The 13,526-nt window shown below is 51.6% G+C and overlaps 1 protein-coding gene across 2 annotated transcripts in view; it reads left to right on the top strand.

Moving 5' to 3' along the window:
* ELL (elongation factor for RNA polymerase II) overlaps nt 1-9,496 on the top strand; it is a 49,547-nt gene extending 40,051 nt beyond the window's left edge. The window contains exons 8-12 of one of the 2 annotated variants that reach the window (XM_063161187.1): nt 1,091-1,589; nt 4,039-4,105; nt 6,840-7,011; nt 7,855-7,899; nt 8,879-9,496. In XM_063161187.1, coding sequence (XP_063017257.1) covers nt 1,091-1,589; nt 4,039-4,105; nt 6,840-7,011; nt 7,855-7,899; nt 8,879-8,983 — 888 coding nt within the window. In that variant the 3' untranslated portion in view covers nt 8,984-9,496. Of the gene's footprint in view, nt 1-1,087; nt 1,590-4,038; nt 4,106-6,839; nt 7,012-7,854; nt 7,900-8,878 lie in introns of both variants that reach the window. The other variant, XM_063161186.1, reaches the window with a different exon arrangement.
* The last annotated feature ends 4,030 nt before the right edge of the window (nt 9,497-13,526 follow it).

Here is a 13,526-nt window from a genome sequence, read left to right as displayed (position 1 = left end):
TGAGCAGTGTCCTCAAGACCCCTGAGTTAGCAAAGAGAGAGAAAAATCTAGGTGAAAAAGAGGGAATTAGGGGCAGCCACCATGCAGCTGCACCTCAGCCACGGAACAACATTTCCATTCGCAAACACGTCGCCATCCTGCCTGAGACAGAAAGAAAATAATGGATTATCCAAGAGAAATAGCCAGAGCTATCGCTTGTTTTCCTCTGGGCACGGAATAATCCTTGGCCCAGAGCTGGTGCAGCCCCAGAGCTGCCAGGTGGGCACACAGTGAGGGCTGGCTGAGCTGCCTGGGCTGGGCTCAGCCTGATGGATGGCTCCTTGCACGGAGCAGCTGCCTCCAAGCTTGGGCACGGCTGGGAGCCACCTCCCTCTGCAGCCCTGCTCAGAAAGGGTTGCTCGGGTCACGTTGGCCCCTGTGACGTGGCTGCCTCGGTGTCCCCTTGTGCCTGAAGTTCTGAGAACTGAGCACTTGGCACTTCCTCCCCCCTTCCGGGCAATGCCTCGCTCCTGAGAGAGGAAGGGGTGAAGCTCTTGGCCACAGAGCTGGGGGTGAAATGCAGAACTGCCGATCCCTCCCTGCTCCAGAGGGCTGAGCACACGTTTTTCCTTCACTTTGGGGTGGTCAGGACAGATGTGTTTATCCCAGAATTGTTTGGGTCGGAAGGGAGCTTAAGGACGATCCAGTGCCACTCCTGCCATGGGCAGGGACACCTTGCAGTGTGTCCCAGGGTGCTCCAAGCCCTGTCCAGCCTGGCTTTGGTCACTTCCAGGGATATTTCCACTCTCCAACTGGGTGGGATGGGGCAGGGTTTGGGTTCCAAAGGGCTGGGTTTGAAAGGAGCTGCAGTGAGGGTGGGCTGGGGCTGTGTGTGGATAACAGGGCAGGTCAGGAATTGCTGCTGGGGTTCTTTAGGCTGTCCCACCAAGCCGTGCTCTCTGGGAAGCAGCCTGGGATGGATCAGCTGCTTTTCCTGCGATGTTCCCTTCTCCCCTGTATTGCACCACCACCTAGTGGCAGCAGCACCCAGCTCCACTGCTGCGCCGTGAACGCGATTTAATTCTCCTTTCTTCCCCCCTCTCCCTAGCAGAAACGACCCTTACCTGTGGAGTTCATCGACCCCCTGGCCAACAAAAAGCCCAGGATCTCCCACCTGGCCCACAGAAGCCAGCCCACCCTGAACGGGAAGCTGAATTCCTCCAACGGCAAGGACAGCCTGGCCGCCCCTGCCCCGGCCCTGCCCCCGGAGCCCGTGGGCTCCAGCTCCTCCCTGCCGGCCCTGGAGCTGCCCAGGCCCCACGACCCCCTCTCGGATGTCAGCAACGACCCGGCGCACAACGGCAGAGACTGTGAGAGCAGCACGGAGCCTCCCGAGAGACTGAGTCACCCCCTGCCCACAGACTGTGCCCAGAGCAGCAAACACAACTGCGGCTCCTACGTCAAATCCAAGAAAAAATCCAAAAAGCACAAAGACAAGGAGAAGGACAGGAAGGAGAAGAAGAGCGAGGAGAAGTGCAAAGAGGAGAAGCAGAACTGTGAAGTAATAAAAAATGCTGATTTAGTTAGTGTTGCCCAGGAGCAGGTGCCAGGTGAGTGAGTGGGGGCCCGGAGGTGCTCTGCTGTGGGCCGGGTGTGGTGCCAGGGTTCCCTGCAGCAATGGGCACATCCTGGGCCGCCCCAGCTGCTCTGGGGACCCAAATGCCAGCGCTGTCCTCCCTCCAGATCACCAGAGGTGCTTCCTCTCCTCACACAGGCTATCAGGTTTTTCCTGTTTAACCTTTCACGGAGCTGCCTCACAGCGTGTCATGTTTCTCCTGGTTAAATTAAAAGCTGGGATAATCTGTGGGGATGAAAGGCTGGGAGCAGTGGGAAGAGCAGTGCAGCGCTTGGGTTGGCTCTTGTGATGACTGTTGTTTGGGTTTTTAATGAAAAGTTACTCACAAAAGCTTTTTAAAACTGGCTACAAAAGAAATGATAGATAAAGCTGGTGATAAATGCTGTTAGAGCAGTGGAGAACCAGCTCTTCCAGGCTGGGAAAGCTTCCTCACATCCCACTGGGGCTGGGGATTTATTTATCCAAGGGCTGACACAGCAGTGAATCTCCACTGAGGTGGGGTGAAAACATTTTCCATCAGGCCACTGTTCCAAAGCCAGGTCTGTGCTCTCTGAGAAGTCAGAGCAGAGAATATTTCTTGGCTGATCCCATCCATTCCTTCTCGGGCTGTTTCCATGTTTTCTGCTGTTTGTTGCAGCTCCCCAGAGCCCTGGGACTTCCCCTGCAGCCTCTGGGAATATCTGTTAAATTCCTTTGTGCATTTCCCTTCACCCTGTTACTATTTTCTACATTCCCCTTCCTCCTTGGCGCATGAAAATCCTCCAGTTTTGGCTCCAGAAGGACAATATTTTGAAATGGAGACTCCTTTGCTGGGTTCCTGGAAAGGGGGAGCTTCTCAGGGTGTTGGGATTGAGCTGGTCCAGCCCTCCCCTTCCCCACGGGCTTTGCAGCAGTGACAAAATTCATTTTAGTGGCTCAGCTAAGGACAGTCTGTGGGGCTGGTGGGTGTGTGGCACTGCAGAACTGAGAATTCTTCCACTTTTGTGTCAATCCCAGGTTTTTCTCTGTGAACTTTGTGTTTCTTCCACATTGTTTCTGTTCCCCATGAGCCTCTGGAGAGACACTCACAAATTCTCTCTTTTTGTCTTATAAACACCCAAATCCCTGGGAAATTGCTGAGCCTCCACCACCACCTTTTCTGCTTCTCTTTGCTGTTTAATTCCTGGATTTTTGTTAATTATTGGGAGCTGGGGTTTGTTCCTGCTGCTGTTTTGAGGTAACAAACACGAGCTGGGCTGGGAGCAGTCATAAACAGGATGTGGTCAGTCCTGCTTGGATCCTGGACAGACAGGGCTGGGATGTTTTCCTTCTGTGGTAGCACCAGCCTCGTCCCGCTCCTTCCCCACATTCCCCCTGGAGCTGTAGGGAAGCAGAGAATCACCAAAAGTTTGGGTTGGAAGGACCTTAAAGCTCCTCTGCTTCCACCACCTGCGTGGGCAGGGACACCTCCTGCCGCAAGTGGGAGTTTCTCCCAGGAATTTTGTTCCAGAGGCTCTGGAGGGACCTTTGGGGTCCTTTCAGTCAGTAGGTGGCACTCACAGGCAGAATAAACCTCCTGTGTCCCTTGCACCATCCTCAAACCCTGCTCTGCATCTCCCAGGCTGTGGTCAGGAAAGGGGGAAAGCAGGAGGAGCTGCAGCAGGAATTTGGGATTGGGATGGATTCAGAAACCATGGGGGTTTTTTTGTGCCATTCTCCCATCCTGCTCAGGAGAGCTTTTCCCTGGAAATGCAGAGGAAATTTCAGGGCAGTTCTGGCTCAAGTTGTGCAGCTGGACGTGCTGAGGGTTTGGAATGTCACACACAATTTGTGGGAAGTGTCCCTTTCCAAAGGTGGATCCAGCTGCTTTCCCCCTCACTTTTATCCTGCACTGTTGGGTGGATGTGCAGGGTGAGTCCGCTCTAGGTTGATTCTGTTCTTCCTTCAGTTTCTGAGCATTCTTTAATGCCTGGATTTTGCCCCAAAATCCTCTCTGTGGTGCCCTGCTCTGGGATATTAATTCAGAATCTCACCCTGGAGATGCCCAGAGCAATCCCTCAAGTGTGGAAGCAGCAGAACAGAAGTTTTCCCTTGCCCAGCTCAGCTCTCTGGGCTCAGGGCTGTGTTTTCCTCCTCCCCAGTGCTGCTCTCAGTGTTATCCCACTCCAGGCACTGTTTACCCTCCAATTAAACTCAGATTTTTTTTCCCTGCTCGGTGCACAGGCTGATGTTGGTGTTGTTTTGCTGACAGACAAATACTGGAGGAGCCTTGAACTTTGAGCCACCTTGTTGTGGCTCCTCTGCCTCTGTCAGTTCCAAGCAAAACAGACATCCTTTAGAATTCCATAAACTCTATGTTTCAGTCAAGTTTTACGAGTTTGAAGCTGAATTGCAAAAAGCTTTGAAGTTTAAGAACATTTATAAACAGATCTTTATTTTTTCAGGTTTAAATGGAACATGCAATAATTCTAGTGTACCAACATCAACTTCAGACATGCCAGATTATTTATTGTAAGTATGTTTATCAGTTGCTTCATCACTTTGGGGTCATGTTTCAAGCTAAGAAATCACAACATGCTGGGGATTTTTGTTGGACTTTTTGTGTTATTTGATAGAACTTTGTTAGGTGGGTGTAAGGAAAAGAGTAAACCCAGCTCTGCAGATGAATAGTTGAGACTGAACTTGATATCAAAGCTGGTTTTTTACCTCCTTGAGGAGTTCAAGGTTATCTCCTATAAATTGTTTAAGCACTTCAAGAAACATCTCATACCTTAGAGGGGTTTGTGAGGATTAAACATCTCCACGTTCCAGCTGGAAACTTGGAATAATCTGCTGGGGAAGGCAGGGCAAGGAAGGATTTGGGCTGGTTTGTTCATTCTTGCCCTCTTCAGAGCCAAGATCATCTCCATAAAGCAGTGAAATATTCTTTCCTGGGAGGCTCCAACCCCTGGGTTAGGATCTGAGCTGTTCCTTGACTCTTTAATCAGACCCCCCCAAGGTTAATTAAACAGCCAAAGCCCAAAAATCCCTGTGAAGGAAACCCAGAATCTGCATAAACCCAAACCTGTCCTAAACAAAGCTTTGGGGTGAGGGAAGAACTTATAGCTGGGAGGAAAATTCTGTGTGCATGTCCCAGCCCTGGGGTTGTTCCCATCAGAGCTGGTTTGGCAGTGCTGGCATTGCTGCGAGGAGGAGGAGGAGGAGGAGGAAGCTCCAGGGCAGATAAAGGTTTCTGCTGTGGTTGTGCTGGATCAGCCATACAAACAGTCCCTTCAAGGTGACGCTTTTAGGGTTATTCCAAAGAATTCGTGTGGCTGGGGGAAAAATTCTGTTTTTTTTCTCTAACCCACGTGCTGGTCCCTCCCAAAATGGGACATTGCAGCTCCCTGGGCTCTCCCCAAAGAAACTGGGAGAGGTTTCTGAGCTCTGGGAGCTCTGTGCTCTCACCCAGGGTGATCTGGCTGGTTTGTGCCCAGCTCCTCAGACTGTGAGTCCTGTCACTGCTGTCTGATTCTCTCTGTCCTGTGGGGATGGTTCTTTATCTGTTCTAGAAGTTTGGAGCACATAAAAAGTTAAAGCACTGAAAGTTTCCCTTAATCTGAGGCCTAAATCAGCTTTTCCATGTTCAGGCACCACACTGGCCCTGCTGCAGCCAGAGCAGGGAGGCAAATTAGAGCCATCACCTACCAAAAGATGAGTTTTACCTTCCGAGAGAGCTGTAAAAATCAGCTTTGATGGCTTTTTGTTGAGCAAAATAACTTCCAAAAGGCCCCCGAAGGCACATCAGTTCAACCTGAGCTCAGGACACATCAAGTGTCTCAGGAAGGTGCTGGAAATAGAGTTACTGGTGGAAGAAAAAATACTGAATAAAGCTCCTCACCGTGGTTTCTTGTCATGCTCTTGCCACATAATGGCCCTGCCAGCGTTTTGCAACGATGGCTCAATGCTTTTTGTGTTCCTTTAAAGACTCTTAGCACTGGAAGCATCATATTCCTGCTGTTCCAATGCCTGGCACAGATGCAGAACTCCATGTTCTGCGGGCCAGCAGGAGTCAGGGAAGCTGTAGCAGCACTATCTGAGTGTCCTCCTCCACTCCCACTGCTCCAGGCTGGGCTGTACCTGCCCATTCCACCCTATCTGGCAGAGATAGCGAGTTTTGGGAGCAAACATTGTTTGTTTTACAGGAGGTCAAGGCAACAATTCCCGCTGGTTGCCTCCATAATTTGCTACTTTAATGCAAGTCAGGATGAGAGGAAACGGCCTCAAGCTGCACCAGGGGGGTTTGGATGGGATATTGGGGAGAATTTCCTCACAGGCACAGGGAATCACCATCCCTGGAGGGATTTGGGGACGTGGTTCAGCGGTGGCCTTGGCAGTGCTGGGATTTGATCTTGGAGGGCTTTTCCAGCTTTAACCCCAGAATGGTTTGGGCTGGAATGAGCTGGAGCCCATCCAGTCCCACCCTGCCATGGGCAGAGACACCTTCCACCATCCCAGTGTGCTCCAGGGATGAGACAACCACAGCTTCTCTGGGAATTCCATCCCAGACCCCTCACAGTGAAGAATTCCTTCCCCAAACCCCATTTAGATGCTCCTGTGATCCTCAGTTATCCTGATTTTGTTTCCAGGCTCATCCCCACAGCAGCATCTGAGAGAGAATCCCCTAAAACCAATTCTCCCCTAAAACCAATCCCCTCCTCAAAACCCATTGACCTCAAAACCCATTCCTTCCCAAAACCCCATTTAGGTGATCCTGTGATCCTCAATTAGCCATGATTTTGTTTCAAGACTCATCATCTCCTGCTCAGCACTGCAACAACCCAGAGAGAATTCCCCAAAACCAATTCCCCCCCTAAAACCAGTATCTCCCCCCTAAACCAATCCCCTTCCAAAACCCCATTTAGATGATCCTGTGATCCTCGATTATCCACAATTTTGTTTCCAGGCTCATCCCCCTGTGCTCAGCACTACAGCAACCCAGAGAGAATCCCCCTAAACCAATCCCCCCACCTAAAACCAATACCCCCATACGAGTTCCCTCCTCAAAACCCATTGACCTCAAAACCTATTCCTTCCCGAAACCCCATTTAGGTGATGCTGTGATCCTCAGTTGCCCACGATTTCCAGGCTCATCCCCACTGCAGCAACCCAGAGGGAATCCCCTAAAACCAATACCCGCAAACCAATCTCCCCCAGACCAAATCCCCCTCTCCAGACCCATTGACCAGAGCCTTTTCCCCTGCAGAAAATACGCAGCCATTTCCTCCTCGGAGCAGCGTCAGAGCTACAAGAACGACTTCAACGCGGAGTACAACGAGTACCGGGACTTGCACGCCCGGATAGAGCGGATAACCCGACGGTTCACCCAGCTGGACGCCAAGCTGAAGCAGCTTCTGCAGGGCTCTGAGGAGTACAAGGTGGGGAGAGAGCTGAGGGAGCTCGCTGAGCGTGGGGCAGAGCTGCAGGGCTTTGGTCCTGCTCTCCTGGGCTGGCTCGGGGTGTGAATTCCAGCCCCGGAGCTGCTGGGGAACGTGCACGCAGCTGACGGCTTTGGGGAGCGCTCCTAGCCCGGCTCTGTGCTGCTCCTTTTGCAGGCTGGAGCCACATCATGGGACTTGTTGACAAGGAAAGGCCTCAGTGAGACAATTGGTGTCCTTAGCCAAAAGCTGCTGGAAGCTATTAGTGTATCCCAGCCAGAAAAACTCATATTTGCACATATGGGAGCGTATCAGGGCTGGAAGGGGAGTTAGCACGGGGTCATCTGTTCCTCTGCAATCTTTGATCTTAATAATGCAGCATTATTGGGCTTGTCAGAGTGATTTTTAAAGAGTTTTAGCTATTCATTAGCTTGAAGGAGCGAGTCTCGTCGAGGATAATAAACAGATTTTTACAGAGCACCTATTGTGCTAAGCACAGCTTCCTCCCTCCAACCTCCTGCCCTTCTCCTTGCAAAATTCCTCACTGGATTGCTTTTAGATCTTGGTGGGGGGAAAAAAGAGCAGCTGGGGCTTTGGAAATGTGAATTGTCCTGGAATCCAGGTGCTTGTCACAGGTGAGGAATGAGGCTTCATCCTTCTGTGTCAGCTCCAGGATATCCATGGAGCCAGAGCTGGTTTGGATCTGCCCAGGGGAGCCATGCAGGGAGCAGATTTTGGTTGGAATTTGGAGAAATTGTGTACATTGAGCCATCAGTGAACACCTACTGCAGAACTGAAAATAATGCCCTATTTTTTTTCTCTCTCTCTCTTTATATTTTTTAGACCATCCACGATCAAATTTTACAGGAATATCGGAAAATTAAAAAGGTAAGGGGGGAATGTCCTTGGCCACAGGCGGCTTTTGGGTGGTGCCCCTGGTGTGACTGAAAGAGATGGGCCCTTGCCAAGAGCAAGCCCAGGCTCTGAGGCAATTGCAGCAGATCTTTGTTCAGCCCCAGCCCGTCCCTGGAGCAGCTCAGAAAGGGTTTGGGGGGAGCTGGGAGTGCCCCTGGTGCTGGGATCGCTGAGCCGTGGCCCTGGCACAATGGCTGTGCTCACCCAGGGCCTTTATCTCTCCAGGGAAGGAACAGTTTGTGTTCCTCATGCACAGCATCCCAGCTGGGAGCAGCCTCTGGAGCTCTGGCCCTGCATTTTTGGAGTTTGGGGCACATAAAATTTCAGTATTTTTATGCAAAGCATCCACACACTAGTAGGGATTTGGATTTTTTTTTCTTTTCAATAAGTGAATATGGTCCCAAGCCCTGTTGTCCTGAGGGATTTAGGAGCTCTTTGGAGAGATTCCCTGCATGTTGGAAGTTCATCTTTGTCCCACAGCCTCTGAGGTGGGGCTGAGGGCAGGTGGGGATTGTTGGAAGCCTAGCTAGGCTGAGCCTGACTCAGGTGTGCTCCTTCCCTGTGAGGAGGCTCCTGGAGCTGGATAATGCTGAAAAGGGAATTTATTCTTGGCTGGGTTTGGTCAGAACAGGGCTGTTTTAAAGAGGGATCTAAAAAAGCTTCTTTCCATGGTTTTAAGCTGAAAGAGGGGAGGTTCAGGGGGGGTATGAGGGGGAAATTCTTCCCTGGGAAGGAATGGGATGGAATTCCCAAGAGAAGCTGTGGCTGCCCCTGGATCCCCGGAACTGTTGGATGGGTTTGGGTGTCCCTGCCCATGGGATGAGGAAATCTTTGCATTCCCTCCAACCCAAACCATCCCACGATCTGCTCTGTGCTGTCAAGGCTCAGCTTTGATTTGTCCAGGACCTTTCCCACCTCTGCACTTCCATTTTTGTTTTGTTTTGTCTTGCAGACAAACCCCAACTACAGCCAAGAGAAGAACCGCTGCGAATACCTCCACAACAAACTGGCCCACATCAAAAAACTGATAGCAGAGTATGACCAGCAGCAGTTTTAGCTGCCACTCACCCCTGGACTGGGTAGGGCAAACCAAAATCCAGTCAGCCTGGACGTTACGTTCCCTTTTGTACACCCAAAATCCCTTTCAGAGACGAGCATTAATTCCTCGTGGTTGAAGAACTTGGGGATGACTTTAAGATGCCAGATCTGTCATGTCCACGTCCAGCACGCTCCTCCCGAGTTTTTAAGCCTCTCTGAATGTTGGAATGTAACAAATGGATAACAAAAAACAAACAAACAAAAAAAAAAAAAAGAAACAAAAAAAAATTCTGCTTATTTGAAGCCAGCGTTTGACACTTAAGGGAAAACTTGCCTAAAGTGACCGAAGCTCCCAAAGGTTAAGAATCTGTAGTTTTCATGGATTAAAAGTTTGGCATGAAGTTGTAATTGCCCAGCTCCACGTGGGTTACAAATTGTCCTACAAATGGTGAGGAACTGGAATTGCTGCTAGGACTGTCTGGAATGAGAGCTGTGTGCTCCCGGCTCCGCGGAAATACACCACGTTCCCTGAGCTCTGCTTGTCTGGCCCTGCTTTGTCATTGGCATCCTCGGGTGGGCAGGGGTGGTGGCAGCACAGGGGCTCCCCTGGGGCTCAGCACCTCGCCCAGGGCAGAGGTGGATCCCAAAAAAAGGAAAAAACCAAACCCCCAAACCCCCTTTTTTTTCTCTGCTTTGTGCGTTGGGGTGCAAACCTCCTGCCCAGTCTGCCCAGTTCACCTCCAGCCACCAGTGCTGGCAAGATGGAGACCTGTCTGGCTTTGACTTTTCTAATTTTCTACCAAGGCAGCCAATTTTATTAACTGCTAATGAGACTATGGTCTATTTTTGTATCAAAGAAAAAAGCATCTTTTTTCTAAAACCGTGCCTCCCTTTTCCTTTTAGGCCGAGTGCTTGGGACCCTTTCCTTGCAGTATTACTCCAAGCGCCCCAGGAGTCACCCAGAGCAGTGACTTCATTCCCTGATCCGTGGCAGGAGGGGTGGGGGGTGCTCTGCTTCCTCCTGGGGTATTTTCTGTGTGTCTGTGTGTGTGTCTTTGCGAGGCAGCAGCAAATCCTTGTGAGAGCAGCAAGGTGCTGGTTTCCCACGCGGATCCCTTCCACTGGTGCGCTCCAGCTCAGCCAGCTTCTCCCTGCAGCCCTGCTTCCTGATTTTCTTATTGAATTCTTTACTTTGGGTTGAAGGGGACGTTTCAGAGTATGGCCAGGGTGTGAGAAACACTCCAGAAAGCACAAAGGTGTCCTTTAACTCTGCTGTTCCTTTCTTTCTCCCCCCTCTCCCCTTTCTAATCCTGCCAGCCTGTGGGATTTGACTTCTCCCCGCTTCCGTTTATCTCAAAGTAAAGATTCCTTCCCTGTGGAGTCTCCTTCCCTTGGAGGTGGCCCTGAGGAGCCTTTCACCCTTTGAAGGAGAGGAATGGCAGAGTTAAGGAGGGAAACACTTCTTACAACAAGGAGTTATTTTGAAGTTTTGGGTTTTTTTGTTTTTTTTTTTTTTTCCTTGCCCCAAACGAAACGTGGGTCCATCTGCTGTATTAAAAATAGGAGATAAAATTAACGAATTATTATATTATAATTTCACACAGCCAGGGCTAATTATTATTATTATTATTATTATTATATTATAATTTCATTGTTGTCACACGGCCAGGGCCACTGCTTTTGCTTTGTCACTTTATTCTGAGGTCTCTCCCTGTGCATCCAGCGCTCAGCAGGGCTTTGCCATCCCCTTCTCCAAGGGAGAGGTGACAGCCAGAGGGACGTGGTGGCCCTTGGAATGCCACCACTCTTCCAGTGGAGAAAGGGGGTGGGAAAGGCTCTTTGTGCCCAAGGAGCACAGGGGGAGCACCCCAGGACCCCCCAGGCCGTCCCTGCTGGGAATCTGGGGGTCAGGAACGCTCTGCTCCCATCCCTCCCTCCCTCCCCACGCCAGAGCTGGGGCTCAGGAGCGCTGGGGCAGCTCCTCCTGCCTCGGGTGCTCTGGAAACGCCGGGGGTTGTGGGGAAGGGGCTCTTGGTGGGAATCCTGGAGCTCTGGGCTCCCCGTTGGGAATTCCGGGGAGCCCCGGGGGTCCGGGAGGGGATGAGGAGCCCCTGGCACATCCCCAATGCTCCCAAAGCCCCAAACCCCGCTCTGGGACTGGCACTGCACAGCCCAGCACCGCCGGCCCTGCCCCGCGCCGCGATTTTGGGGTGGAAAACGGGAATTTGCCCGGGGCTGGGGCTGGGGGGCTTCGTTCCCACTGCGGAGGAGGCAGAACTCGGGATGGCAGAAGAGGCAGCAGCTACAGAGCCAGGATGAGTAAATTCTTCCATGGAAACACTTCTCCTGATCCTTCACGTTTTGAAAGGAGGGGTTTTGTTTTTTTGTTGTTGTTGCTTGGGGAGGGGAGGGATAGAGATGGATCTCAATCTTTATACATCTGCTATAAGATATTTTTGCAAACAGAGTTGTATACAAAGATGTATTGTGTACATTTACATGTATATTCTGGAACTTCTAAAAAAATTTGAATATTAAAAAAAACCCTGAAAATATTTAATTAATTATCCAAACTGTGAGACCCAATTAGCATCCACCAGCTTCCTGCTTCACTTTTCTTTTGGACTGTGTTAAAGAATTGTAGTCGAATCTGCCTTTTTTTTTCTTTTTTCTTTTTTTTTTTTTTTTCTTTTTAGAGACGACGCAGCTTAGGCAAAATTTTGTGCTTTTTGGGTTAATAGAAACCAGTTCTAGGTGATTTAAGTATGATCTTAACTTATTGATACTGTGTTTTACTTTGTAATATTGTACTGTGGATAAAAACTATATTGAGCCATGGAGTTGGAGTTTACAAAAGAGCTTTTCACTTTGCCAAAATGTTACAATTTCAAGGCAGCATAGTCTTCAGCTTTCCTAATCTTTTTTCTTAAGAGCTAGTGTCCTTTTTTTGTACACTAAAAAAGCTGAATGCTGATTTTGCAACATATAATAAATTCACTGTATTGGAAAACAAGCAGACAATAAGGTTGTGGATTTCTTTTCAGTGCTTCTCCCTGCAAGGAAACTCAAAAAGGGAAAGGTGATAAATGGCTGGCGTGGAGCTTGGAAGCAGGAAACGGGAAGGAACCGGGTCACTTGAGCGGGCTCGAGTGTCAGAGCAGGGAGTAGGTAAGAAAGAGGAGAGGGACGAGGAGCCTGGAGCGGGGCAGCTCCTTGGAACGCTGAGCTGGGCTCGGCCTGCAGCCCTGGCACCGGCTGGGCCTTCCCACTGCAGCACCCTCGGGGATTTTGGGGGAGAAGCTGCTTGGAGGAGGCTCTGGATGCTGCTGGGGCAGCTGGAGGGGCCCTGGAGCTCAGGGATGCTCGGGATGCGCCGAGGGGCTGCTGCAGGAGGGAGCGAGGCTCGTCCCGGGCTGCTGCAGGAGCAGGAGCTGGGAACAGCCTGGCACGGACCCTGCTGCAGCTCCCACCTGGCTGAATCATCCCAGAAAAGCCCGGGAGGCAAAGGGCGCCTGGGCCGTGCCAGGAGTGTCCCTTGCCCCGCTGGCACCGTGCATTTCTCTGGCCCTGCCCTCAGCAGCATCCCCGGGGCTGGATGGAGCAGGCACAATGAAACCAAGGATGAAACTCCTCGGGAGTGCAGGACAGCTGCAGTGTGGGTGCTGCCTCCCTCCTGGAGCACAAACTCGGGGCTGGAGGCCGCAGGTGCTGCTGGCCCTGCATTCCTGTGCCCAAACCGTGTTCCCTTGGGTTAAGTGCTGGACTGGGGACTGTCCCTCCAAAACAGCACACGGTGGAGAAGGTGACAATCATCCAGGCGTCAAATAACGCTTCACAGAGTCTCGGTTTATTTGTTAAAGGTGTTCTTGTCCTTGCAGCTGACACGAGGAGACGCCCGTGGGACTCGGCCACGGAGCAAGGGCCGAGCCCAGGCTCAGCAAATCCCCAAATCCTCCAGTTTTCGTTTCAGATGTGGTTTCTGAGCCAAGCTCTGCACCCCGGGCCCCTTCGCCCTCCGTGAGCTCCCCGGGCTCTGAGCGGCTCCAGGGCCGGCCCTGCCCGCACAGGAAGGGTCCCCATCTCCTCCCAGCCTTCCTGGGGAATTCCTCCCGACCGCTGGCAGCTCCGGCGCTGCCCGGGGTCACGCATTGAGCTCATTAACTCGGAGCTGCCCCAGTGGAAATTTACTGGCTGCGTTCGCCGTGCCAGAGCCAGCCGGGCTCCCGCCGCCGCCGCCGCCTCCTTATCGGCCCCGCCGCACCGGGAGCATACCCGCGCCCTCCCGCACGGCAAAACCCGGCCGGCCGCGGGCTCGGGAGGAGCCTGGCTCTGATAACTCACCCATAACTCGGGTCACACTTGGGAAAAGTCACCTTGCATCGCATCGTGCACAGACTGCCCCTAACCTGGGGTCACGCAGCCGTGGGAAGGCCCTGGCCAGGTTTTAGGGGTGCTGGAAACCCTAAACAGCACTGCGGGTTTTTTCCCTTGTGGTTTTTATTTTCCCCATGGGTTTTTTCCCCTGTGGATTTTTCCCCCGTGGGTTTTTTCCCTGGGCACCT

The sequence above is a fragment of the Melospiza melodia genome, chromosome 7 (assembly GCF_035770615.1).
Source record: "Melospiza melodia melodia isolate bMelMel2 chromosome 7, bMelMel2.pri, whole genome shotgun sequence".
Lineage (NCBI taxonomy): Eukaryota > Metazoa > Chordata > Aves > Passeriformes > Passerellidae > Melospiza > Melospiza melodia.
This window is presented reverse-complemented; position numbering and strand designations above follow the sequence as displayed.